This window comes from Equus caballus, chromosome 11, assembly GCF_041296265.1.
Source record: "Equus caballus isolate H_3958 breed thoroughbred chromosome 11, TB-T2T, whole genome shotgun sequence".
NCBI classification, from domain to species: Eukaryota; Metazoa; Chordata; class Mammalia; order Perissodactyla; family Equidae; genus Equus; species Equus caballus.
In genome coordinates, this window is record NC_091694.1 from 53,018,528 (window position 1) to 53,046,269 (window position 27,742).

The 27,742-nt window shown below is 48.3% G+C and overlaps 1 protein-coding gene across 1 annotated transcript in view; it reads right to left on the reverse strand.

Annotated features, from left to right (window-relative positions):
* MYH13 (myosin heavy chain 13) overlaps nt 1-27,742 on the reverse strand; it is a 47,799-nt gene that overhangs the window by 13,201 nt on the left and 6,856 nt on the right. Inside the window, exons 7-25 of the mRNA XM_005597784.4 lie at nt 27,544-27,607; nt 27,356-27,454; nt 27,147-27,250; nt 24,617-24,755; nt 21,327-21,445; nt 20,472-20,621; nt 20,183-20,353; nt 18,802-19,111; nt 17,909-17,982; nt 17,726-17,813; nt 12,882-12,999; nt 11,445-11,568; nt 10,248-10,384; nt 8,356-8,611; nt 6,618-6,860; nt 4,669-4,845; nt 3,482-3,627; nt 3,268-3,358; nt 1,722-2,111 (exon numbers count right to left, since the gene is read on the reverse strand). Coding sequence (XP_005597841.3) covers nt 1,722-2,111; nt 3,268-3,358; nt 3,482-3,627; nt 4,669-4,845; nt 6,618-6,860; nt 8,356-8,611; nt 10,248-10,384; nt 11,445-11,568; nt 12,882-12,999; nt 17,726-17,813; nt 17,909-17,982; nt 18,802-19,111; nt 20,183-20,353; nt 20,472-20,621; nt 21,327-21,445; nt 24,617-24,755; nt 27,147-27,250; nt 27,356-27,454; nt 27,544-27,607 — 3,000 coding nt within the window. The remainder of the gene's footprint in view (nt 1-1,721; nt 2,112-3,267; nt 3,359-3,481; nt 3,628-4,668; nt 4,846-6,617; nt 6,861-8,355; nt 8,612-10,247; nt 10,385-11,444; nt 11,569-12,881; nt 13,000-17,725; nt 17,814-17,908; nt 17,983-18,801; nt 19,112-20,182; nt 20,354-20,471; nt 20,622-21,326; nt 21,446-24,616; nt 24,756-27,146; nt 27,251-27,355; nt 27,455-27,543; nt 27,608-27,742) is intronic.

A 27,742-nucleotide genomic window follows, 5' to 3' on the forward strand; every position in this document is an offset into this window, starting at 1 on the left:
ATATAAATGGTTCCCTACAGTGGAGGCAGTGTGGAGGGGTTCTCATCCTCGGCTTCTAGTCAGCCTGTATTTTTGTGAAATTTGTTTAAAACCTTGCATGTGTTGTAGAATTCTTCCCTCCTCCTCCTCCACCTCATATAATATAAAATAAATCTATCAAGCATATATTTTTCCTTCGACTGTGAAGTAGGAGATGGCAGCAGAAGAGGCAGGAATGTGAAATCCAAAGGAAGTTCTCAAGGGGCTTAGGGTATCTTTGAGAAGATGACATACGAACACAAAAGAATCTAATCTGGGGAAGCTGAAAAAGCGAGGGGGACTCAGAAGGAGAAAAAGCAAAGGATACAACAACTTAAAAAGTGTAAAGAAATATAAAATGCTTCTTCTACTGGGTTTTAAAATTGGAAACAGAGAGCAGACAGCAATGATGGAGACAGGGAGGTTGTAGGGAGGGACTGGCCATAGGCACGGCACGTGGGTGCTGCTGGAGCCACTCCTAACGCAGCCGACTCTGTAATCTAGCCTGGCTTGCTACAGGGGAGAGAGATGGTAGCAGAGGGAGGGAGAGAGAGAGAATGGGGAGGGAGGGTGCAGAATATACATACAGACACAACTTCTCAGAGAAAGGAAAAAAACCAAGACAGGCAGAAAAATGGGGAAGCAGGAAGGAGAGAGAAAGGAGTTGCAGTCAGGGAGTGAGGAAGAAATCAAGAGAAAGCACGGCTGTGTGGACCCAGACTGGACCCACACAAGGACAGCAAGGGGCAGCGTGGAGACCACCTTCATTCTCTGACCGGTATCTCCCACTCCTTTTCTCCACAGACAGCCTGACCTTCTGGGCACCCTCTGCCCAAGGCCCACGGCTCGCTCTCTGGGGTCACTGCTTCCAGCCCAGCTCAGCAGCCACAAGTACAGCTCTGAGCCCCCTGGAGGGAGGGCCACTCTTGAATCCAGGAGCACGCGGTCGTGCTCTGAGGACACCTTTGCTTTGAAGTCACACGCAGAGGTGGTTTACCACAAAGCTGGTGAAGTCTAAGCTTCCGGGCCCTCATTTGCATGGGCCCCAGAGTGTGCAGGTTGCTGTAGAAGGGTCCAGGTTGGGAGGGGAAGCGGGTTGCAAGCAGAATATATTTCTAGGTAAGCATTTCTGAAAAATGGCTAAAGAGGTCTTAGAAGACAGGGACCTGAGTGTCCAAGGCGCCAGTAATTTGTGACTTATTTTTCTCATTCTAAATAAATACTTATTTACCCGCTTAATTTTGCATTCACAATTTTGCGTATACTTTCTTTAAGAGTCCTTCTGGGGTTTTATATGCTTCGAGTGCCACCACACCTGGATCCACCCCAGCTCTCATGCATATCCTCACGGTGGTTGTGCCTCCCAGGGACTAATAGTATGGGCTAAGACAGAGACCTGTAGAAAACCACACCCAGCAAGGCCCCGTGGTGTGATCCATCCACAGGTTTAGTTCTAGAAAATGCCAGATGGATCAGAAGCTTTCTGAAAGGTTCCGGAAGGCTGATGAGACCTTGAGTCGTAGCATATCATTGGATCAAGCTTGACTGACTTGAATGAATTTGGGGGATTGGGAGCAGGCAGAAGTGGGGGAGAGGGTTTCAGTTTAGAACACGCAGGGAGTTTGGGGTACTGAATTACACAAGCGCCCTGGGCAGCCAGATATGTTGGCCTTGCATTTGCCAAGAGCAGAAGGGGCAGGTACCTTCGACTTGGAGACAGTCTCCATGTTGCTGGCCATGTCGTCGATCTCCATCTTCAGCTCGCTCTTCTCCTTCTCTAGTTTCTGCTTGACCCTCTGCAGGTTGTCTATCTGCTCCCCGAGCTCGGCCACACTGTCCGTGTGCTTCTTCCGCAGAGCGGCAGTGGTGGCTTCATGCTGCAGGGTGGCCTCCTCCAGGTCCCTGCGGAGTTTCTGGAACTCAGCCTCCCGCTTCTTGTTCATCTCAATCTGGGCTGAAGTCGCCCCACTGGCTTCTTCCAGCCGCTCGCTGATCTCCTCCAGTTCTCTGGCCAGATCCGAGCGCTGCTTCTCAATCTTGCCTCTGAGAGTGTGTTCTGCTTCAATCTCTTCCTCCAGCTCTTCTGTGCGGGCCTGAAAGTGTCACCGTATCAGGAATGTTGTGGGGGCAGCAGCCCACTCTGGGAGGGGTGGGTAGTGAGGGTTGGGAGTAGGCACGATAAAGTAAAGAATATACTGTCTCATTAAATTAGTGAAAAAAACTTGGCAACAATCTCAATGTGCATCAACAAGGGAATGGTCAAGTCAGCTGCGTTGGCGCCATGCTCCAGGGTCCATGAAGCAGCCAGATGTCCACCCACGTCTACCATGGACAGCTCTGCAGAATGCACTGCTGTGTGAAGAGAGCAAGCTGCAGAATGATCGTCTCAGTATGATAATATTTAGGCCGAAAAATATAAAGGATTAAATAGTTCTTGTTCCTTTATATTTTATGTATATATTTTTATGTGTTTATATCTTATATATTTCTGTATAGATATACATATACATATATTTTATGTGTACATTATATATATTTTATGTTCTTATTCCTTTATATTTTTATGTATATACATATACATATATATGTGTGTGTATATATATATGTCTTATATATATATATTTTTAAAGATTGACACCTGAGCTAACAACCATTGCCAATCTTTTTTTTTTCGTTTTCCTGCTTTTTCTCCCCAAATCCCCTCAGTACATAGTTTTATATCCTAGTTGTGAGTGCCTCTGGTTGTGCTATGTGGGACGCCACATCAGCATGGCCTGATGAGCAGTGCCATGTCCGTGCTCAGGATCCGAACCAGCGAAACCCCGGGCAACCGAAGCAGAGCGCGAGAACTTAACCACTGGGCCATGGGGCTGGCCCCTATCCTGTATATTTTTGAGGGGTCTTAAATGTGTACATAAATCCATAGCCAAAGAACCAGAAGGAGGCACATCCACCTGAAACTGGTGGTCACTTCTGAGAAGACGGCGAGGTCACTGGGCTTACGGGTGGCGGCCAAAGCATCCTTATCAGCAATGTTTAGCCTTATTGGCAACATTTTAATTATTTTCAAGGACGTCTATTTATGTGCTACTTAGAAAATTAAAATATAATTTCAAAAAATAAAGAGCAGGACAGGATGTTCTCTCCAGCTCCGAGGGGAGGAAGAGAAGCAGCTGAAGAAACACGGGGGAGGAGCACGGAAGGACACTTGTGAAGCGGTTTTCGGGATGGGAGGGTTGATGCCCTTACCTGCAGTTCTTTAATCTTCTTCTGTAACTGCAAACTGAGGACTTGCTCGTCGTCAATCTTGGTTTGTAACTGACAGATTTCAAACTCCTTCCTGCAAATATACATATATATATATATATATTTAAAATAAGATGAAATGCAAGCGTTTTAAAGGGGAAAGTTGGCTTTCAGGCTCAAACATGAGTGAAAATGCGAACGAAAATGCAATATCTACTTCTTCAATTTCTCCTCTGCTTGCTGCTTGTCATTTTCTAGATCTATAATGGATTCCTGGCACATTTTCAGGTCTCCTTCCAGCTTCCTCCTCACTCTCTCCAGGTCGGCCCGCAGTTTCTTCTCCTGCTCTAAGCAGCCCTCCAGCTGGGAAGACACGGTGGGTGGGAAGGTTAAGAACCTTCTGGGAAAATGAGCTTGTCCCTTCAGCCAGTGCAGCCACACACAGCCTGGGGCCTCCTTGGGTCCCGTTGGGTGTGGCTGCCTTCCTCTGGCCCCAAGAGGGAGCAAGCTTTTCCCCTGTCTCCCCACTCCCCCCTCCTCCAGCAAAGGCTACCCGAGAGGGCTGGTTACCCCAGGGGCCTCCTGGTGCCTCTTTCAGTTGATTCCCACTTGGCCTGTCTCAGGCCACGTTCCCAGTAGAAACATGGTGCCTGCAGGTGCATGCTCTTGCCCAGACAGGAACAAATGGGGCCTGTATGGACGGGCACTGCTGCACCTGTGCCTGTGAAGGTCCGGACTGCTCACCAGCACTCCTCCCCCACTTACACCATGCAACCGTGGGGAGATTCAGGCAAAGAATTTGTGTGTGTGTGTGTAGTGTGTGTATGTGTGTGTGTGTGTGGGCATTTGCGTGGATGCAGTGGAAAGGGGCTGGGGGAGGAGGACACCTGCTCTGGCCTCAGAAAAATTAGAGATCTGGAAAAGTTCTAGCCATAAACTGGAAAACCTGAAAACTTCAAAGCTGGCTCTTAGGTCAAGAAAGTGCTGGGGGACCAATGGAAATTTTCACGGCCACAAATGGAACTCGTTTTGAACAATGTCAGAACAGGTTTAGAGCTGCTGGAACCCAAAGGACCGACAAGTGGATGCTGATAATGATAATAACAAGGACGATGACGCTAGCAGCTAACGTTTTCTGGAACGCTCTGTACGTGCTGAGCTTCCCATGGAAACCCTCCGAGATGGAGCTAGTTGTACCCCCATTTCACAAGGTGGAAACTGAGCCTACGCGAGGTTCAGTGGCTCGCCCAGCATTCCAGATGTGTTTGGAGTGGACTGAGATCTGAACTCAGGGATTCTCATTCCAGAGGCTGAACGCTTGACCTCTGCATCCCATGTCGGCCCTGTCTTGCCTGTGCTTCCACAAGCGATAACCATGAGAGCCCCGCGGTAAAGCATCCTCACGTCATCGGTCTGCTGCTCCAGCTTGGCGTTTATTTTGATCAGACCGTTGACTTTGTCTTCTTCAACCTGAAGATCGTCCAGGGTTTGCTGATGGGCCTCCTGCAGCGATTTCTTCTCTTTGGTCAATTTGGAAATATTTCCTTCAAGCGCAGTCATTTCCTCAGAAAGATTCTTTACCTACGAGAATATCAACACCAACTGAAATGTTCAAACAAGTAAACCACAAGCTTCCAGCAAAGGCTATTGATTCTTTTTTCCGTTTTGGCTACTGCTTCTCTACCTCCGCAGCAGGCGCTCACTGTGTTGGCTGCATCATCCTGGAATTGGCAGCCTCTTCGTTCTTTATCTTCCTCACTGGCCTATCCCCGTGCCCGAAATCCTGCCATTAGGACTATGTCTTTAAAGAGGGCCTTATATGTTACAACTGTTAAACGCTAATATGCTACCTCTGAAGGGTGACACATCAGTCTATATTTGCCATGATACATCCATGGGAGTTTGCTTTTAGGTTGGCTGACGGGGGTTTAGAAGGAGGCAGGAAGGGGGAGGAGAGGCACGAGGAGATACGCAAGAATATCCAGAATGGGTGTCCCGTGTTGTCAGGAAGCAGGACAAGGCACCAGACACGGAGCTCGAACTTGTTTCCATGTGCAACACTCTTCCAGATCAGAGACGGCTAACTCTCGATCCACAGGCTGAATCTGGCCACAGACATCTTTTCTTTAGTCCACAGAGTGCTTTACAACTTTTAAATAAGTCATCAACACTGAAGAAAATGAGATTTCACATAAAATCTGGATTTCTGGCTTCCTACAGAAAGTTGGAAGCTCTGGCAATGCTGGATTGCCATTCCCACCTGCTAACAGTGCCAGGAGCTAGTCATAGTTGTCACTTGTGGACAGGGCAAGTGCTCTCTAGTTTGCCACAGTCTGCACCCCTCCCTATCGTGTCTTTCCACTACTCCCAGTTGTCTATTCGACACTGACTCTGAGTCATCTCACACCTGGCCAACCTCATCCCTGACTCCACCTCATTGGTAACCATCATGATATGAATCATGTATTGTGCTTTTCATTTATTTTTCTATAATGTTCACTATTTTGCGTGCATGTAATTTTAGTCTACATAGATGGTATCGTGCTGCATATTTCATTTTCTTATTTTCCCCCCAAATCAGCACTGGGTCTTTTACATTCGTTTTGTCGGCCTGTGGGCACGAGCCTGTTGCTCCTGATGGCTGTGTGGAAGTCTCTGGTGTGCATCCTCCACATCTCACCTCTCCATTCCCCAGTGCAGACCCTGATACTGCCTCCAGCTCTCCCCACCACAAGCAACGCTGCCACAAACATCCTCGTCCATGTCCCCTTATGGACCAGCAGAATTCCCTGGTCTATTCACCCAGGAGCAGAAACACTGGGTTGAAGCATATGTGGATTCTTAATTTGACTAAGTATTTCCGGACGCCTTCCCCAAAGGCTGCATCAGTTTATACTCTACTAATAAGGCACGAGGGTCCCTGTACCCCCCTCCTCCAATCTTTGCCATTGTCACCCTTCTGCCTCCTCCACCACTGGCCTCCCTCCTTATCTGCCTGGCCCTTGGAGGCATTTTGGTTTGCTCTTCGTGTGCCCAGGGCTGTGAGAAACAAAGATGAAGTGGACGCCATCCTTCTCAAGGATCTCTTGCTTTGTGGAGGCTGGCAGGCTGAGAGGTTGGGGCTGGGAGTTTGTGGCACATCCAGGCAGGCAGAAGGAGGGAGGAACGGAGCCTGCAGGGTGCATAATGAGGCCGAGGACAGACCTTGGGACCTGACCACCTGTCGACTCGCTCCCGCCTCTCACTTCCAGGCCAGGCTGGGTTAGCGGGGCTCCTGCTCCGCCTGGCTCCTCCCTACGGAGTGGGAGTCAGGGTCAGTCTGGAGACTGTGGGGATCCCGGGGGTGTGCCCACCTTGTTCTCTGTGGCGTGCTTCTCCTTTTCCACTTTCGTCAGGGTCAGCTCCAGGTCGTCAATGTCTCTCTTGAGAGAGGAACATTTATCTTCCAGGTTCCTCTTCTTGGCGACCAGCTCAGAATTCGCCTCTTCCTCCTCTTCCAGCCTCTCGCTCAGCTCCTTGACCTTGGCTTCCAGCTGAATCTTGCTTTTGATGAGCCCCTCGCACCGCTCCTCGGCGTCCATCAGGTTTTCTGTTTCCTGAAAGAACCAGATCACTGTTTTGCTTGGCCTCTTGACGCAGCCTAGAAGGGAAGGGCTTGGCTGCCAAAAGTCCATTAACTAGACCTAAGCCAAGGAATGCACACACACACTCATGTGCACATATATGCACACACACACACTTACATATCATCCATATATATTTTTTTAACCACTAAGGACATCATCCACTTAGTAAAAATTCATCTAAAGTAACTTCAAGCCAAGGCATTCACGAAGTTCGTGACGCCTCTGCAAATTTGCCAAATTTGAACCCTGGCCGTCTCATGCTTCCTACCACCCCCAGTCGAAAAATGAGTCATCTACTCTATGTTATCACAATATTTCCAAAACATTGCTACCTCTTGACTTTCACTAGGAAAGTGCTGCCCACCTCTCCTTAGCCCGGCCTCCCTGAGCCACAGAACAGAAAATTCAAAATAGACAAGAATAAGTAAATAAACAAATCCATGTGCCAGAAGACTCTAATGAGTCGCTGGGACAGGCCAAGGAGACTTCTTAAACTTCACTGGGCGACATCTTCTCACACAAGGGCACTGTAAGAACTGGACACACATCTCAAAGTTTTGGATGAAAAGGGAATGAGAGCCTGTGTCTACTCAGCCTGCACTGTGTGCTGGGCATTTCACACCCACGGACTCATCCCCTACTCCCGGCAGCCCTATGGGGTGGGTACCATTACTGTGCCTGTTTTACAGATGAGAAGACTGAGGCACAAGAGGATAAGCAACTTGCTCGAGGTCACACAGCTGTCAAATGGAGGATCGAGGATGTAAACCCAGAGATCTGGTTCCGGAACCTGTTCTCCGGTCCACTGTGCTTGGGCTAAGTGCTCCTAACAACCACATTATACTGTCCGGAAAGCGAACGGGGAAGAGAAAATGCTTTCTATGTAAGGCACAAGATAAATGCCTTAACTCCGTGAAATGAGATGATCACACGGCCAGTACCGTGTATATGAACTGCATATATTATGTACTGTGTATATTATGTACCGTGTATGTGGCTTCACTTCCGCTATTTCCTCGATAAAAGTGTGTAGCTTCAAAGTATTTTTTGAGTAAGATCATATTATTGAAAATCATGTATAGAAAATTACTCTTTATGCTTTGAACTGAATTATTTAACTTTAGTGATTTATTTTTATTTATAAGATTTTTTAAAGACCTGGGGCACTCCTGACAGCTTTTTATTTTGATGCCAGAAACATACCCCTCATACCCACAGCTAAATATGTCCAACCCACTGTTGAAGACAGGGAGAAATCAGGGCGAGTAGAAACTCACTTTGCAGATCTATTTTCCAGCAGGATCTGCCTGGGCAAAGCCAGGGCCAGGCCCCCCTTTCTCGGCAGGGTGGGGCTGCAATACTTTGTCCGCCCACTGGGTGGCACCACTGTCTCTTGAAAAGACCCCTGATGGGGCCTCAAGGTTGCTCATCCTTTTCTGTTCTCAGGAAGAAGGAAGGAACTTACAGACTGGACCTGCAGCTGGAGGTCATTCTTTTCCTGCAGCAGGGTCACCATTTTCTCCTCCAGCTCCTTCCGGCGAGCCTCAGATCTGGCCAGCTCCTCCTTGGCCCTCTCGAAGTCTTCCTTCATGGTAGCCATCTCCCTCTCAGCCTCTGCGCTCTTCAGCAGGGGCTTGATTTTGAAGAAGAGGTTCATCCAGGGCCAGTGCTTGACGTTCATAAAAGAGCGGATGTTGTACTGGATGCAGAAGATGGAGTCCCTGTACATGGCAGGATTGGGATTAATGAACCACAGCAGGGTCTAGTCTCCACCCCCACTCGCCCCCGTGGGCCCCAGGACCTTCCTCCTCCTGGGTGGGTGGGAAGGAGATCCAGTGAGCTCTGCAGGTCCTCAGAGAAGTTCTGCAGGTGAGGGCAGAGGAAACAGCACGTGCAAAGGTTGGGAGGCGAGAGAGAGCATGGGGCCATGTGTGGATCTCCATCCACCAGCTTCCACCTCCACCACCCTATTAAGAACACTGTGCCTACACGTATCAGGGCCTCCTAATTACTAATGCCACGAGCATCTTTCATTCCTAGCTTTTGGGGTCTTTCTCTCACACTTGAGTTGTTAACTCTCACCTTTTTGAGTCTCCCTTCTGCCTTTCATTCCAAGATGAAGCAGCTTTCCTGTTTCACAGCATTTGGCCGCACGGATTCCCTCTTTCTGCTTGAGTGCTGGTGTGCACCCAGGACCTGTCTTCACTCTGCTGCTCCTCTCCCAGACTCCAGCCCTCGTGGAATTGATCTATTTTCCTAATTTCCACTGTTGCCTACATCCCAGCGACACCCACGCTATCTCCTACTCTTCCTCCTCCACAGCTTCACAACACAAAGCTCATGTGTACCTGAGCCTGTACCTGAACTCTTGCTTCCCTTTCTCTTAAACTGGCACCTTCTTTGGGATTTCTTTCATTTCCTTGCTGGCTTCTATCTGCATCACTGAGCTAGATGCCTGGGAGATATTCTTGACTAATACATAATGGCGGCCCATCATGGCAAGAACAATGCTAGAGCTACGCAGGGTATCAGGGAATCAGGGGGAATGGGCTTCCACCCAAATTCCCCTCTCCCTGAAATTCCCACACATAACCAGCCATCCATGTTGCTATTGCTTCTTTTGACTTGTTGAGGGAATAAGACTCTCCAATAGTCCTTCAATCCATCCCCTCCTCTCTCACCCATCAACTATTTCTTAATTCAGGTTCTTGTCATCTTTTACTCAGACTTCTGTCACTGCCTGGTCTTGGCCTCTCCTGTCCCCTTGGGTCCACTCTTCTCAGAGCTGCCAGAGTGATTTCTCTGAGCTTCAAACTCGATCCTCTCACTTGTCTCCTCACATGCCTCCCACAGCTCCCCGCAACCAGATGATCCCATCTGGGCTCATTAACGTGGTGCATGGGGATCTCCAGGGAGCCTGCCTCCTGCCCCATGCTCCCAGCACAGTGACTTGCTTGTCAGTCTCCCTCCCAGGCCACCTTTCTCAGGTTACGCAAAGCTTCCTCCAGAAAGTTCTTTCTTTTTGCTGACCCCTTCATGCCAACGCCAACACCCAACCAGACTGGGGGCTTGTTCTTGTCAGTCCCCATTGCCCTGAATATGACTCTGACATTGTGCTTGTCACAGGTGTTAAAATTGGCCGCACACATGTCTGCTTCCTGCTCACTGTGGGCTCCTGGCGGGCAGGGTTCATTTCTGCATGCCCAGTCCCAAGAAGAATCCCAAGCACAGAACTTACTGCTCAGTGAAGGTTGGTTCAATGAACGAACGAGTAAATTAATATCCCAAAACTAAAGCAGGGAGCGATCATCAGCCCTGTAGCGAGGGCAGGGGAAGGTGGGGGAGGCTCTGCATCACCTCCTCTCTATCATCTTCTTGAACTCCACCCGCATCAGGTACCCCCGGCACAGGGCCTGCGTGCGTGTCATCAGGGTCACCAGCTTCTCATCTCGCATCTCCTCCAGAAGTCCCAGGAGCCCAGCTTTGAAGAACACCTGCATTAAAGGAGAGAGGAGTCGAGTCCTGCTTTGTCCTCAGCAGGCATTCAAACTGGGCTCTTATGGGGATCTGTTTCTGCCCAACCCCAACCCTGGGCTTCCAGAGCCCTGGGTCAGGACAGGCAGCCATCTGCCTCCCAGGACTTGCTTCTTGGCAGCTCTGGTCTCTGCAGTGGCCCTTCCTGTGTCCTGTTCCAAAGTATGTTCCAGGTCCCAGCACCCACATGGACGATTGTGGCAGAGCTCACATACAGCAAACCTCCTCGTGGTCCTCGCTCTGCCCAGCTGAGGAGGCTGGTCCCACCTCAGGCCCGTTCACCCACTGCCCATGCCGGCAGAGCTTCCTCGGTCCCTGTGATGTTCCGAGGAAACAGGGAGCCTTGGGGGCAGCAGGCTTTTCCCTGGTGACAATGGATGCTCCCCCCAAGCCTGGCCCTTTCTGGGATGGAGAGTCTTGGAGTTGGGCCAGGATCTGAAGCTGGCCTTTGCCAACTCATTATCCATGTCACCTGGAGCAAGTTTCTTGTCCTCTGGGAGCCTCCACTTCCCCTGCCCTCCCAATGACCCCCTGAGGTCAGTACCACCCTTATCACCATGAGGTTATTGGGAGGATTCAATGGAAGGTGTGCAGACGGCATGTCACAGGGCTCGATGCACATGTGCTCAACAAACGGGAGCCATTTTTCGGTTATATTTATTCTTCTCACATCCTCACTGTCCTGGAACTCTTTCTGTGTTCTCTTCTCCCTTGGCTCTCTCATCCCCTTTGAGAGGGCCTTTCCTCTGCTCCCTCCGGGACAAGCGAGCTCCCCAGTGCTTTCTTCCACGGCTGATGGGGCTTGGGCTTCCAATTAAGGCTCTAGACTCTTAAAAACCAACATGGAAATGGAGCCGTCTGTACTTAGACGCAAGGCTCCCTTCACCTGGGCTCCTGAGCAACGGGTCATCAGGTTGACCAGACGGGGAAAGGGGGAGACCCTTTCCTCTGATCAGCTAGCTGGTAGCCCAGGGCTGTGTGTGACAGGGGTGGGGGTGTCCCAGCTTCACCTGTTCTCACCTTGGTGTGGCCAAACCTGTACTGCTCCCGGTCCACGTCGATGGAGTTCAGAAGCTTCTCAGAAGCATTTTTGCTATCAATAAACTGCCCTTCTGGGATGGCACTGGCATTGAGGATCCGGTACCTGAGGAGTGAGCACGGTGGCGCAGTTCCAGGGCCTGCTGGCAGCTGGGTGTGAGCGGCATGCGGGGAGCAGGGCCTCTGGCCGTGCAGCCCTGGGCAGAGCCGGGACCCCACTCCCCGTGCTTTTTCCTGAGGGCTGCATGCACTCCTCTCCCTCGGGCGTAGGGTCCTCAGAGCCCAGTCATTCTGTGGTGACCTGGGCCAGGCCATGCCCTCCCCCTTCCCATGGGTGAGGCTTGCACAGGAGCAGGTGGTGTAGATCGTACTTGGGATGGGAACCATGAGACTGAGGGAAGACAGACTCAGAAAGCCACTGTGGCTTAGTGACAAGAGTCTGCCAACAGTTGGGCGGGCACACAGGAAGCAGAAGAGACGCCTCACTCTCACTGAAGCCCTGCACTGAGAGGTGGGGCCAGGCCTCCCATCTACTCAGATCCTCCTCACAGCTTGGCAGGGCTGGGTAGGGTGGTGGTTTCAGTTAAGGGATTAAATTTCCTGCTTGGATTCAATCCCTGAGAAAGGCCCCATACCTGAGACCAGGCCTTCTAGAACCTTCTGCTCCAGGCTTAAGAGGAAAATGGAATATTGTGCAGCTAATCTGGTAGAAGGGGAATCTAGGGATTGATTCTAGACAAGCAAGATGGGGCAGGAGGAAGAGAAACATAACAGAAGGGAGCTCAGCTGACCGCATGGATGGAATTTTGCTGTCAGAGAAAATGGTTCTAATCTGATGCAACAGAGCCTTGAAACCAGCTGTGACCTGCAGACCTCCGGTCCTCCCAGCTCTGGAGGGTCCTCTCCCCTCCTCCACTCTGGACAAGGCCTGGGCTTGCGGGCCCAGGTGGCAGCTGGGAGGAGAGAGTTGGTCTAGAGCAGCGGGTCTCAACGGGGGTGATTTGTTCCCCCCAGGGGACATTTGGCAAAATCTGGAGACATTTTTGATTGGCACAGCTTTTTGGGGAGGTGTGGTTTGTTACCAGCCAGGGTAGAGGCCAAGGATGCTGGTAAAATGCTACAATGCACAGGGCAGCCCCACAATAAAGGGCTATCTAGTCCCAAATGCCCGTGGTGCGGAGGTTGAGAAACCCTGACCTAGAGTCGCAGTCAGACCAGAGTGGTCTGGGCTCTGAATTTGGAGCCACTTTGGGCTGGCCCAGCACTCACTCTGGACATGGGATCACTCCTCCAGCAGAAGATGAAGCCCATGGAAACCCTGGGAGGCTTGTGAGCTCACCAAAGCCCAGCCCAAGGAGCGCCTTTGGAGGACGGAAGAGGAGGCTTCAAAAGGAGAGACGCAGAGGCGAGGCGACCTACCGCTGTTTGAAGTCAGCATAGAGGATCCGGCTGGGGAACCCTTTCCTGCAAATCCGGATGCCCTCAAGGACCCCGTTACAGCGCAGCTGGTGCAGGACCAAGTGGTGGTCCATCACGCCTGGGGAGAGAGTGTCCCGGGATGTGTCGGTGGCTTTTTCATGGTTTCCTTTGATGATCTGGGCACCATGAGACACTCCAACACACCCAGACTTGAGTAGAAAGGGTTAGTGCCAGCTCTAGGGTTGGGAGTGGCCGGAGCCTGCTATAGTCTCACAGAAGAAATAATCCCAACCTCTTGGGGGCACTCTAACACCCCATGAACCATGGGAATGAAAGCCAAAATATTGATCTTTACTGTTCATGGCCCCTAACTTTGTAGCTAGGCTCCAAAGAGGGCAGAATGAGTATGGAGTGCCCCTCGGGCTTCCCATTAGATAAGCTGAGATGCCCTTCTGCCTCTGCTCAGGGAAAGGGAGGTACAATCTCAGGCTGTGCCTTTAGTGGGAGAAGGGAAAGAGGAGAAAAGATGGAGGGCTGGGGGAGGGAGGGAGGAAGTCGAATGCAGGGCAGTCACCTGCCGACTGTCGAACATCTGCTCTGGGAAGCAAGGGGGAGATCACTGAAGCTGGAGTGGAAAAAGACGAGCTAGAGGAACAAGCCCCCATGGGGGCGGTGACATGGCCACTCTTGGTAACCAGCCTGGGTCAGGCATAAGTCAAACAGAGATCAAGAAAATTCTGTCTTGGGGCTGTGTGAGGGGTCTGAGGAAAGGTACTATGGCTACAGAATGGGTTCTCATTGTGGGTTCCCTAAGTTGTCAGGGAGAGGTGGGGCTAAAGCTGGCTTTGACTTCGTTTTCTGGAAACTTACAGAATGCTCCCGTTTCCCTAGTTGTTGTGAGGAAAGACCATGATACGTTTATACAATTTTCAAGATTCTGCTAGAGCTGCATTTTCTGATCCAGTAGTTTTTGGCCACATGTGGTTATTTAAATTTCAATTTATCAAAATGGAAATCTTGTGTTTTTAGTTGCACCAGCCACATTTCATGTAATAGTGGCTACCATACTGGACAGCACAGATATAGAACATTTCCATCATTCTTGGAAGTTCCAGTGGACAGTGATTCTCTTGAGGAAAAAGTGGTTAAGACCAAGGAGAAAATATATCAAAAATTCAGAGAATCTCTGATGTGAGAGAACCTTAGAAATCATCTAGTCCAGCTCCTGTTACTTCTTGGAGGAGGATTCCAAGGGGTTCAGATCCCAGCTGTGCTGTTTACTAGCTGCGTGAACTTGGACTTTCTATGCCTCAGTTTCTTCATTTATAACATAAGGATAATGAGAGTATCTGCTTCATAAGGCCGTTGTGAGGATTGAGTTAACATGAGGAAAAAGCTTCAAATAGCCCCTGACACACAGTCAGGGCACAAGAGACTCCTGCTATTGCTGTTCTTTGTTTGGTACCAACAGGCATGGTTAAGACGTGGTGGAGGCCTCCATCTCCACAAGAGCCAGAGCAGGGAGAAAAGGCATAAGCAGAGGACAATCGATCCTTCGAGAGACAGAAGAAAACTCAAAGACTATCATTTTACGCTGGGGAGACGAGAGCTGCCGCTCTGCTTGCCAAGCTGGGCATCGTGTTGGGGCTGCGTCCACTCAGAGGGGAGACTTTTTCTAATTCCCACAAAGGCATCCTACAAGAAGGAAGGACTCTGAGGGGCACTGAGCCTCGAGAGGTCGAGTGTCTTGCAGGTTGGTAGCATTGCAGATATTGGACTCCCTCCCCTCTCAGGGCCCCTCCTGCTTGTCAGGCTCAGAACTCTGGTTGAGTTCTCTTGGGGCTCAGCTCTGTCCTTCCCAACCTAGGCTGAGACAGGGTCTGGAAGGTCCATGAAAAGAATCCTCCTTTTGCCATTGCACCAACCAGCAAAACTTCTAGAAATTTCCCTGAGCCTCATCTTCTCACGTCACAGTCCCTGAAGGACTCTTCTCTTTATTCTTTCCCTCAGCTGTCATTTCCCTCCCCCTCCTTTCTCTGGCCATCTCAGCAGTTGTATTAATCACGTTTTTGGTATTTTATGATGCTTTGACATGCTGGGCCTTGCTAATCCAGGAGAGACTGCCCTTCCCAGAGCTAGCCAATCCCTAGAGATACCACACTACTCCCCTGCAAGCATGCCTTTCATATGTAGACCACCCAATCCAAAGCCCATGTCCCCCAGCCATCCTGTGTATTGGGCCCTCACACTCAGGGCCCGTCTCCCCATGCCCTAATCACCCCAGGCCGAGCACCAGACCACTAGGGACAGGCTGTGCACCCTGGAGCCTGCTGAAATTATTCACACCAGTCAATCGTAAACCTGCTCACCCTGCTCGCCCATTCCTTCCATAGAAACCACAATACAGGCCTTGCCCATGCTTTCTCCTTGCTCCCTGTGCCTCCTGACTAGCCCTGGTGCCTCCCCACGTGGCCCTGCCTGTGTGGCATGCCCCTTCTTCTTGGACACTGTGAGTAACTATCTTTCCAGTGGCAGTCGTCTCCTGATCTGTTGGCCTCCTCATACCTGAATAATAATAAAACCTACAGTTGAGAACAGCAGTCAGTCAACCGCTGGCCAGTCAACAGCAGGCGTTTAGCAGGACTCAGGTTCGCCACAGCGGAGGGTAAGAGGAATGGAGGCTGGAGCCTGTTCCGAGGGGCTCCTGCTCCGTTTGGCAAGAAGAGAACCTGTGCAGCGAAGCCCTGGAGGACAGCGGGAGGACAGCCACAGTGCGCAAACGAGCCTGCGGGTGGGGAAAGCAGCTTGCACTTTGATCCAGGACCGTGATTCCAGCCGGTTCTGGGAGCCCTGGGAGGCATGGAAGTCTCAAAGTCTCCATTCCTGTTCTGGAAGATGAAGGGGCCACTCAGCTGCTTTCTAAGGTGTCACCCAGGCTCCCGCATCAGTGCGTTAGTCTGTTCCCAGAGATGGGAAGGAAAATAGACAGGTGCCAGAGTAAAGGAGAGGCAAAACTCAGGAGAAGGGACAGAGGTTTCACGGAAATTGATCTTCCAAAAGAAACTGACTTCAAAAGAAAAAGTAATCCAGTGGATTAACAAAACCACGGGTTTCCCAGAGGCACAGTTTGACCCCACAGAGGTTCAGTCCATCCTCCTGTCACCTGACACCTTCCTGCTGGTGCTTCACAGAAGAGTCCTGCCACACGCACATCTGATTTGTGCAAATATGGGCCCAACAGCAACAGCAATAACGGAAACCAATTTTCTTTATGACAAAACATCTACATACAAGGCAACAATTGTGTTTGATGCTTAACTGAAGAAACAGCTCTGTTCCAAGACTAGAGGAGAAGCTGGCTGTGCCGGCCTCCCTGGGAGCGAGGCAGCCTGACCGAGACAAGGCGGGCCAAGTTCGTGCAGCTGATTTTGCCTGGAACTCAGACTTTAGAACCTGTGTTCCACAGGAGAGGAACTCCATGAAACAGAGGACAGGTTGTTTGGGGAATTAAAGTTTCTGGTTTTCAGTAACAATAATAGTAATTCCCACAATATTCTTATTGTCACACTCATTATTATCATTATACATAATATTATTCTCATAATTATTATTCTAAGAGTAATAATCATAATTATTATTCTAATTGACAGCCAACATTTACTGAGCGTTCACAATGTGCTCGGCCCTGTTTTAAATGCTTGACATGTACTCGCTCACTTAATCCGCGCAGCAACCCTCCAAGGCAGATTCAAGGAGTTAATATTTACAAAGTGAGTAAACACTTTATAAGTGCTCATTAAATAAATAAATAAACGAATGAGTGAATAACTAACTAACCATGTGAATGCATGAGTAAAATGCCCATTTTAATTCCTGTTTCATGGAGCAGAAAGCTAAAGTACTTGGCGCAGGCTCCCATGAGCAGCAAGGTGGAGCGGGAGCTGTTTCTTCCACCACCTGATTCCTCTGTTCATCTGTAGCATCGCAGGGCAGGACGCTTACTCACGGGCTGCGGAAGCGCACGTTTGGGACAGAATAACTCGGCTTTGAGTGAGCTACCTTGTAACCACAGCTCTGGGTGACAGCTTGTTCTTCTCTTTGTGACAACGACCCTGAAACACAGCACTATTCTAAGAATATTTGTGAATCAGGACTGGGTGGTGGTTAAAGGGCTACAGTAGTGCACAGCGTTCTCTATCTGTACAGGTGGGCTCTGATTCTCAATTTTCTCGTCTGTAAAATGGAGATAATTACACTTACTCTGCAGAGGTAGAGATAATATAATAAAGCGACTGATATACAGTATAGGCTCAGAAAACAGTCATTACTGATGCTGTTTTAATTATGGAATACCTAAGATGATTGATTATCTGCCAAATGTTGTGGTTCTTCACTTTGCCGGAAGGGAGCCATGAGTCCTTTTAAGAACCTGATGAAAGTTATGGATCCAAGGTACCTCTACACGTACATACAATATTTTGGGTATGATTTCATAGTAGGGGCGCCAAATAAAATACAAGATGCCCAGTTGCATTTGAATTTCAGATCATCAGTGAACAATTTTTTAGTACAAGTAAATCTCTAATATTGCATAAGTCATACTTATACTAAGAAATTTTTCATTGTTTATCTGAAATTCGAATTTAACAGGGCATCTGGTGTTTTTATTTGCTAATTCTGGCAACTCTATTTTTAGGCTACTTTGAGAAGTGAGGAAGATTATAACCCCTTCCTTAGGGAAACATATGCACGTGCACACACACACACGAGCGAGCACCCATGCACGCACACCCACAGAATTTCGCGTGTTTCTGGGAGCGCTGTTTTGGTGGATTCTTACTCACCAGGAGTCTTCGTCTCGTTGGGAATCAGACATCGCACAAAGTGAGGGTGAGTGCTCCTTAAATTTGTCATCAACTTGTTTAAATTTTCCTAGGACACAAACCAGAACAAGCACATTTATTTTAGCAAATGCCATCTCACTGGGCAGAAAAACCACCCAAAGTGGAAGCAGCGGGAACACCAACCCTGAACACAGCCGACACGGTCTGGAAGGAGGACCCCTTCTTCTTCCCGCCCTTCTTGCTTCCCCCAGAGTCACCTGGAGACAGAGAGACAGAGGGTATGTCAGATGTGGCCCCAGACACAGTTTTTCTAAACCACCCTTCCCGGCCCTGAAACGGGAGTTTTGGTTTTCTTTTGACATAACAGGGCTGAGCATTGCTTGTTTGTTTGTTTTTACCATGTCTCCAAACTACTCAGCTTTGGGACCGTTCATCGTTATCGCTGAGGGAATGGGGTGAGGTGGGACGTGGGTGGCATTTAACTAGGAGTATAACTTAGACTCTCAGTATCAAAGCGGAATCTTGTCCTTTGGAAATCAGACATGAAAGACTTCTGAACAGTTGGCAAGGATCAGACATTCCCCTTGATGACAGCAGTTTCTTTCATGAGTTTCCTTCCTTTTATTCTGAGTCCCTGTTTGTCTTTTAATGCGGAAGTAACTGGAAATGACACAACTGAAGTTTCTCAAGAATATTCTGCAAGTAAATGTTTTTTTTCTCGTCTAAAAGAAACAACCCAAGTGGCCGTGCTGTGCTGGTGGCCCATATACTAAAAAACAGAGGAAGATTGGCATAGATGTTAGCTCAGGGCGAATCTTCCTCTGCAAAAACCAAAACAAAACGAAACATTAAAGAATGTGGTATTGGCTATCGTGTCCACCCAGAAGCCCTGTTTACCTCCATAGAACTCAGTCTCTTAAGGCAGACCAAGAAGAGGAGAAAGAAAAATGGAGATCAGAGCCAGACAAATACATTAAGCTCCACCTGAAGCTCATGTTCGACTACTGGTTCTTCATGAGCAGCTTTGGGTTGTGAGTAATTACACAGAACTTTCCACAGGAAAAAAAAAAATTCACCTGCTTCTGCACCAGCATAGTTGGAAAAAAGGAAGGAGAGCAGCTTCAGCGAAGACTTCTGGTACAGCCCGACCACGGTCTCGTTCAGGGGGTCCTTGTTCTTGTCAAGCCAGCCTGAAATGTTGTAGTCCACGGTGCCAGCATAGTGGATCAGCGAGAAGTGGGCCTCAGCTTTGCCTTTGGTGGGTTTAGGCTTCTGGAAATTGCTGGACTTGCCCAGGTGCTGGTCATACAGCTTGTTCTTGAAGGAGGTGTCTGTGGCCTTGGGGAACATGCACTCCTCTTCCAGGATGGAGAAGATGCCCATCGGCTGGAAGGAGGAAAACAGACTATGCCTCAGCATTTAATATCACATCCCAGTGACTCCACTGTCTACAGGAGCCAAAGGGAACTTCTTTGGTGCAGTCCCTCTGTTACTAGGAGCATTGGCATATAAGCACTCTAAGAACAAGCCTGTCGGTCTGCTTGGTGTGATGACAGGACGGTGTTAGACATATAGTATGTGCTTAATTAATATTTGTTGAACAGAAGAATGTGGGGGGCTGGCCCCATGGCCAAGTGGTTAAGTTGGTGCGCTCAGCTTCGGCAGCCCAGGGTTGCACCGCTTTGGATCCTGGGCGCGGACCCAGCACTGCTCATCAGGCCATGCTGAGGTGGCATCCACACAAAGCCAGAAGGACCCACAACTAGAATATACAGCTATGTACTGGGGGGCTTTGGGGAGAAGAAAAAAAAAAAGAGGAAGGTTGGCAACAGATAGCTCAGGTGCCAATCTTCAAGAAAAAAAAAGAAGAACATAGAATGAAATTATGTGCCTATACAAGTAGCTCACTTTTAGCAATAGGTTTACAAAAAAAAATGTAAAGGTACATACTCAGCCATAAAGTAATCTGAGTAAAACTTTAAACAATAATGTCTGGCTTTCTCAGTAGCCGCCTTAAGTAGATATACCCATTCCAACAGGATCAGTGGTCAAAATGCTATGAGAATTCTTTTTTCAAAAGTTCATGTCATCTGCTGTTTTCATAGTAACGTTCCTCTAAGAACCCCACTGCTCCATGGTCCTTCCTCCACGGATCTTTGGACAAATCAGATAGGCATGAAATGCCACAGTCCCCACTGGTCTCCTATCCACATTCTTGGGGATAACTGAGCCCTTGGATCTTAGCCACATAAGCACCTCTTTAGGTGTCTGAACGGATGCTGGGTGCTTTCCAAACACTTAGGCTTTCTGCACAAGGGGATTCAGCTACCTGGAGGCTCACAGGCTGGGAGAGTGGGGTTAGGGACACTGTCTGTTAGCAGGGAAGACTTTGAGCAAAGAGGTGATGGTCCCAACCAAGGAGGAGCTGTCCCGGGGGACCAGCATTTATTTCTCTACCTTCTCGATGAGCTCAATGCAGGCAGCCAGGTCCATGCCGAAGTCGATGAACTCCCACTCGATGCCCTCCTTCTTGTACTCCTCCTGCTCCAGCACGAACATGTGGTGGTTGAAGAACTGTTGCAGTTTCTCGTTGGTGAAGTTGATGCACAGCTGCTCCAGGCTGTTGAACTGGGTGTTTCAAATGCCAAAGAGTTGGAGTGAGTTTGGAAAACCCAGTGGGGATTCAGCAAAGCAGACACAAACTGGAAGGGCTGTTTTAGACTAGTCCTTTACCCAAACAACTCACATCAAAGATCTCAAAGCCAGCGATGTCCAAGACCCCTATGAAGTACTGCCTGGGCTGCTTGGTGTCCAGCTGCTGGTTGATGCGGGCGACCATCCACAGGAACATCTTCTCATAGACGGCTTTGGCCAGGGCGCCCACAGAGTTGGTCACCTTGAAGAAGGATCAGTCACTCAACCCTCCAATTAGTGTTTTTATGGTTATATTAAGTTGAAACATATGAAATTGATGTCTTGAAGGTCAAAAGCAGTTGGAGATGGGCAACTTCATACAGTCCACCCTAATATTAAATATTTCTTGAGGTGTTTGCCCAACTCGTGATGTTCCTCTTTCTCTGGGAATTATCCTATTTACCGAGATAGTTGTCTAACAACCATGGTTATAACACGTGACTCTAGCCCATGGCCATACTTCACTGAACCAGACATGGACATTTGATCCAAGTTGGATTAAACAGAGGGTCTCGCCTGAGAGTCTGCAGTTGGGATCAAAAGACCTTGGTCTCAGGCTCAGGGTGAGGCTGGAACCATGGGAGCTACGGGGTGGCCACAGCTGGAAAGATGGTGAAAGCTTATCTGCCTAATGAGGACACAACAGAGAAGGAGAGAGAGGACAGCCCATGGAGCCCCACAGAAGGAGGTGGAGGGAAGCTGCCTGGCTCCAGAGGGCTCATGGCACCCAGTGGACACTCCTTAATTCAAATACCTTGAGTTATCCCTGAGGTCTAAGAGTAAATTCCCCCTTAATCCTGAAGCCAGTTTCATGTGTATTTCTAATACCTGCAACTGAAAGAACTTTAAGATGATGGTTAAAATAGCAAAATGCCTGAGCCAATTGGATTCAGAGCATCTCCATTACCTGCTGGACATTTTGCCCTTTAGTGACATATTCATTCCCAACCTTCACCCTTGGACAGCACAGGCCTTTCAGCATTTCTGCAGAATTCAGACCCATCAAGTATCCAGCTTTGTCAGCCACTGAAGGAAGAGGAAAAACAGCATCACATAAAAACAGCAGCTGATAAAGTGTCCAATCAGGCCCTGGGTCCTCCTAAGAGTGATTTCAATAACCCTTTCTGATGTTTTTATGTTTTCCTATGTGCACCAGGCCTGGACTTGTCCAGTGAAGCTTCAATCCCATAGTCCAGGGTCCCAGGTTTTCAAGAACTTTCAATTTGTGTTTTAGATGCAATCTTTAAATATAGGTTGATCTTGACCTACTGATATTTAAATTTCACTAAAAAAAGATAGAGATATATGGTAATATTGGAGTCTGATAATATAACAAAATGGTTTATAAGTAAAGGAGGCACCATTTGCACAATTAACAACATAGGTTAAGCACCTTCCTAATTTGTGCAAGATGAGAAAAAAGTACAAAACCTTGTCCCAGGCTTCAGTTTTTGGAGATGGTCAAAGGCAGTTGAATATGGGCAATTTCATATAGTTCATTGGGAGTTCTGTCGACTTTTGGATGGACCTGGCTCCCTACATTGAGCTCATTGAGAAGGTAGAGAAATACTGCTCCCCAGAGACACCTCCTTGGTTGGGACCAGCACCGTATTGCTGGTTGGAGAGACAAGTTAACGAAAAGCCAGGGCAGCACCAGTTAAGCACTTAATAAGAGGCCAAATGCATGCTTTACTCTTTGCTCAAACTCTCCTGTTCCTGCTTTGCCCTTTTAGGCGGATGGCACCACTATCCTCCCAGTCACTTAAACTTGAAATCGTGGGATGATTACATCCTTCCTTCTCACCCCTGACATGCCTTTGTTCAGACAGGCACCAAATCCTGCTCATTTCATCTTCACAATAGCTGGCATCTCCACTGTTTTTAAGAGTTATGGACTCAGATAGTGGCAGAAAGCCTGGGCTCTAGGGTCAGACTGCCTGGGTTCAGATATTTTTTTTTTTTAAGATTTTACTTTTTTCCTTTTTCTCCCCAAAGCCCCCCAGTACATAGTTGTATATTTTTAGTTGTGGGTTCTTCTAGTTGTGGCATGTGGGACACCGCCTCAGTGTGACTTGAGCCCCCCGGTACATAGTTGTATATTTTTAGTTATGGGTCCTTCTAGTTGTGGCATGTGTCACGCCACCTCAACGTGGCTTGATGAGCAGTGCCATGTCCGCGCCCAGGATTTGAATCGACAAAACACTGGGCCGCCTGCAGCGGAGTGCGCGAACTTAACTACTTGGCCACGGGGCCGGCCACGCTGGGTTCAGATTTTGGTTTTGCTGCTTCTTTTTTTTTACTCAACTTTCCTTCCTTCCTTCCTTCCTTCCTCCCTCCCTCCCTCCCTCCCTCTTTCTTTCTTTTGTTTTGCAAGGAAGGGATTTGCTCTTAGCTAACATCTGTTGCCAATCTTTCCTCTTTTTTTTCCCTTCCCAAAGCCCCAGTGCATGGTTGTATAGCCTAGTTGTAAGTCCTTCTGTGTGAGCTGCCACCACAGCATGGCAACTGACAGATAGGTGGTGTGGTTCCATGACCAGGAAGCGAACTCAGGCAGCCAAAGTGGACAGCATGGAACTTTAACCACTAGGCCATCAGGGCTGGCTCTGGTTTTGCTTCTTTATGCCTCAATTTTATGACTTGTAAACTGGGGGATGGTGACAGTACCCCACTGATTGGGTTGTGAAGTGGGCCTGGTGCATTGCAAGCACTCAGCAAATGTTAGCTTGGATTGGTATCATCAGCAGAGGAGCTCAGATCCAATTACAGCCCCCACTTTTCCCTTTTCCAGGCTTTCTCTGCTCCTAAACACTGAACAGATAGCTATCAGGGCTGGAAGAGGGCCTGGGACCCTGCCACGATAAATTTCAATACGGTCCACCCTTGCTGAGGAGCCTGATACATTTTTTCCAAGGTTCTACACTCTTGGTGAGGCTGCTCACAGATTAATTCCATGTTGTCACACGTACTTCTCCTGCTACTTGGAGGGTCCATGGCTTCCAGTGCCTACTACACACATTCTAAACCATTTATCTTAGCACTCAAGGCCTTCCCAAACTGATGCCAAAATAATCACTTTTTAATTCTCATCTTTTACAAATCCACTACATGTATCCTCTTCTGTAGTCAAAGTGGACCACTCTCTGCTCCTCAGTCCCCATCGCATTCCTTCCTCTGCCCTCTTGCTCATGCTGTTCCTTCTGCCTAGACTGCACTCTCTCTCCCACCTTTAGAATCCCACCCATCCTTCAAAATCCATGTCAGTCCCTCCCTTTCCACAGGAAGCCTTCCTTGATTACCCCAGTCAGAAGTGCTTCCTGCTGTGAACACTGAGTTCCTCTCCTGTTTCTTAGCATGCACCACTGTGATAGGCAGGATTTCAAGATGGCACGCAAGATTTGTGCCCCCTGGTGTACATTCCCTGTATAATCTCCTTCACTTACGTGATGAGGTTACTAGTCACTTGATTTTGAGTTAATAAAAAGAGAGATTATCAGGCTGGCCCAGTGGCATAGTAGTAAGGTTCAAGTGCTCTTCTTCAGCGACCAGGTGTTCAGAGGGTCCAATCCTGGGTGTGGACCTACACACTGCTTATCAAGCCATGCTATGGTGGCATCCAACATACAAAATGGAGGAAGATTGGCACAGATGTTAGCACAGTGACAGGATGGTGAGATCATCCAGGTGAGAGTCATGGGGAAGAGTATTTGTATACCAGTCCTTGGTTCAGGGTCAAGTTCAACAGGTGTCAGAGTGGAAGAGACAGCGATGGGAGGAAGACACCTAGCTGCCACCTTACCAAAGGCCTTGTCCTAGGCTGGGGTGATGAGGACAGTATTCTGGATATTGATATTGATATGCACAGAGAGAAAGTGAGGTTCACTTACTCATAACCTCTCATAAATGTCCACCTTACAATAACAGGGAAACTGTGATGGTGAGAGGTGCAGAGTGGAGAGTGATTATTCAGTTTTGAGAACAGTGCTTTCTGTATTCCAAGGATTTGCCACTATAGGAATCCTTAACTGAGTGAATGGACTTCCCCAGTGCATGCACAATGAGCTTTAGACAACCCAAATTCGGTTTGTACAACTTTGGAAGAGCAGCTCTTGACATGAATACAAGTTTCTGTCATAGGGCCCAGTCACTTGTGAACAGAGCTGGAGAGTCAAAGCCAGTCCCCTTCCCAGATGCGGTTACCTTCTGTGCCATCTGGCTCTGCCTGTTCCTCACGCTGCTTCTGCTTGAACTTCATATTCCCATAATGCATCACAGCCCCCGTGAGCTTGTAGATCCCAACTTTCTCCTCTGAGCTGAAGCCCAGGATGTCAATGGCATTCTGGGAATTAAAAAAGGACAGCCATCACACTAGGACCCAGGGAGCCAAGTGCAGCTATTTCCTGGTAAAGACTTCACCTTCTTGTATAGCATTTTCCTAAATAAGTGGATGACAGGTGGGGTATGGTAAGTTAGGAGTTAAAAACCATTCCTTTAACGTGTTTGTGTGGGTGGGTGGAGACTGTGAAGAAAATGTGAATAATCCGCTTTCTTCCATCCAATAAGAAGTGATTATAATCTTTTCCCACTGTACATAGATTTGGGGCTGTTTTCTAGATGAAGCATTGAGAACTATTGTGGGGTACTGGGAGAAGGAGGTCTCATGGATAGTATTCGAGAAATTGTGTCCAATAGCTTGAGAGTTTGGCATTGTGATCCAGGAATTCCAGTGTTGTTCAGAATTGAGACAACATGGCATCACAGAATATTAGAACTGGAAGTGAAGGTTATTGAAGGAAATATCATCATTTTTCAAATGAGAAAGGAGTAAACTTTTGCAGAGTCCCGCTATGTGCTAGGCAAGGGGTTAGGCACCATCCATATGTCATTTCACTAAATACCTATAAGAAGCCTATAGGGGTACAGATTTTTCTAAATTTCCAGGTGAAGAACTGATATCCTAAGAGGGTAAGTCACCTGCCCCATGTCATGCAGGCAGAATGTGATAATATTGGGACTGGAGCTTGCACTGGGTCCCTTCAAAGCCTACAGCAGGTGCTGGTTTGGTTTTATAATCATTTGTTCCATCTTCCACCACAAAGCTTTCAACTAGAAAATCCTCTGGGATATACATATTGATGGGTAGCAGGGTTTGCAGCCTGAGCCTAAGCAATGTCTATTGGTAGGGCTAGAACACCTCTAGACCTGTCTGGTGAGCTGGTGGGACAGACCCAGTAGGTCAGTATCAGCATGGTATTGAAGTGAGGCATTCTTGGCGTGGTGCCTCCTTTTGGGGGAAGAAGAATCCATGCCAGGAGCTGACCAAGGGGAGGAGATTCTGAGGCCTTGATGGCCCCCCTTGAATCCATATCCCACCCTGGCAGATGCAGATCTGTGTCCCAAAGAGGGGTCACTGTAGGTTAAGAGAAAAAGAACTTCCACTAAATGCTGAAAGGAACCAGGGGAAAGCAGTACCATCTAGGGAGCCTCTCGGAGAACACAGTCCTCGGAGAAGGAAGCAACCCCCCTCTACCTGGCCATAAGCCATAGCTCAGGAAAACCCCACGACAGAGATGAGCAAGAGCAGCCCCTGACAGCAGGGCATGTACGGTGAGGACTTGAGACACCTTTGGTGACTTTTAGAATTACGTACGAGGGCCTTTCTTGGGGGCTGGAGGCCCTGCATCGGTCATTAAGTAGCCCTTTCTGTACTCATCAGTTAGGAAAGGCTGGGGAATCCTGGTTAAAAATACGTAACGACTAGACTTAAGTTAACCGAAGTTTATTTGATGGCGAAAATTTTCTACTTGCCTTAAAACAATTAGTGTCACCTGGAAATGTCACAAAATGAAGGCCAAGAAGCCAGGGATTGGGCAATGTCCCTGGGATGTTGGACAAGACCCCTTTCTACAAGCTCTTGCCCTTCTGTGAGGGCGGAGCTAGCAGGGGTGGAGGTTAATTGCGCAGAGATGGTGTATTTTAGTTAAAAATGCAAGTTCTGGGGTTGGGCAGAGCTGGGTTCAAACACTCCGTCATTTACAAGCTATGTGTCTTCCATCAGATTATGTATTATTTATAAGACTCAGCGTCCACCTGTGTGAAAGGGGGGCAATGGTGAACCTATCCCAGAGGGCTTTTTGAGGCTTAACTGAGAAAATGCAGTTCTCAGTTCCTCGTATATGCAAGTGCTCAGCACATTTGGTTATTACTATTATTATTAGAATTACTGACCCTGCAGACACTCCCCAAAGCCAAAGGCCAGAGGCCTGACCTGCCTGCAGAGGAGGTGAGTGTAGAGGTGAGCTCGAGGTGGTGGGTAGCAGGAGGAACAGAGCAGCTGTACAGAGTGGGGTTGTTTTTTTTTCTGCTTTATATTTTACTGTATTTTCTAAATTTTCTTCAAGAACTGTGTAGATGGTTTTATAACCTGAAAACTTCCAACAAAACCTTTAAAAACCTTATACACGAAAAATTGACTCTAATTAAAATGCTAGAGAACAGCATGAAGGCCTGCCTTGGAGAACTTTCTGTATTCCTATTTTGGAGTCTCCTGCAGCGGAGTTGAGTGGGGAGGGGTGCAATCTGTACTAATTCTCTGAGATATCGGGTCTAATTGCTTAGCATCTCTGCATCCTAGTTTTCTCATTAGATCACTAAGGTGCCTCACAGTTCATAAACTCAGTATGCCTGTGCTTAAATAAAAAATAAATAAATGAATAAACAAAATGCTTACATCAGTCGCCAACAGCTCCTCACTGTCATCAATGCTGGCCACGGTGACCTCTCCTTGGCTCATGAAGGGGAAGTCAAAGGGATTGGTTGAGATCAGAAGCAAGTCTGAGAGACACGAAGATCCCTTTAGCATCTTATGCACAACTTACTCTGGGGCTTTTATCCAACGTGACTGGTTTGGAAGATGAGAATGACATCCTAAGAACTTACCAATTAGTTCTGGCTTCTTGTTTGACATGATTTGGTAAAATATATGATAACTTCTCTCACTGGATAGCTGAAATGTCACTCTGGATTTTTCTAAGAGATCTAAAGTAACAAAAAATCATGTGATTTCAGGTGCCGGAGATACCTCTGATGCTGAATACCAGCATGCCCAATAGAATGTTTGGACTCACAGGTTTCAATGTCTGCTGATGCCAGCTTTCCCGTCGATCCAAAATGAATCCGTATGAACTTCCCCTATCCAATGGCAGATTGACAAACACCTCAGTTATTTTATTTATATGGTGCTGTGGCTGGCCTCTGTTAGGTACTACCACAGATGGGCGGGAAGTGTAGGGTCAGGGAAGGAGTGATACCGGAAGCATGAGGACC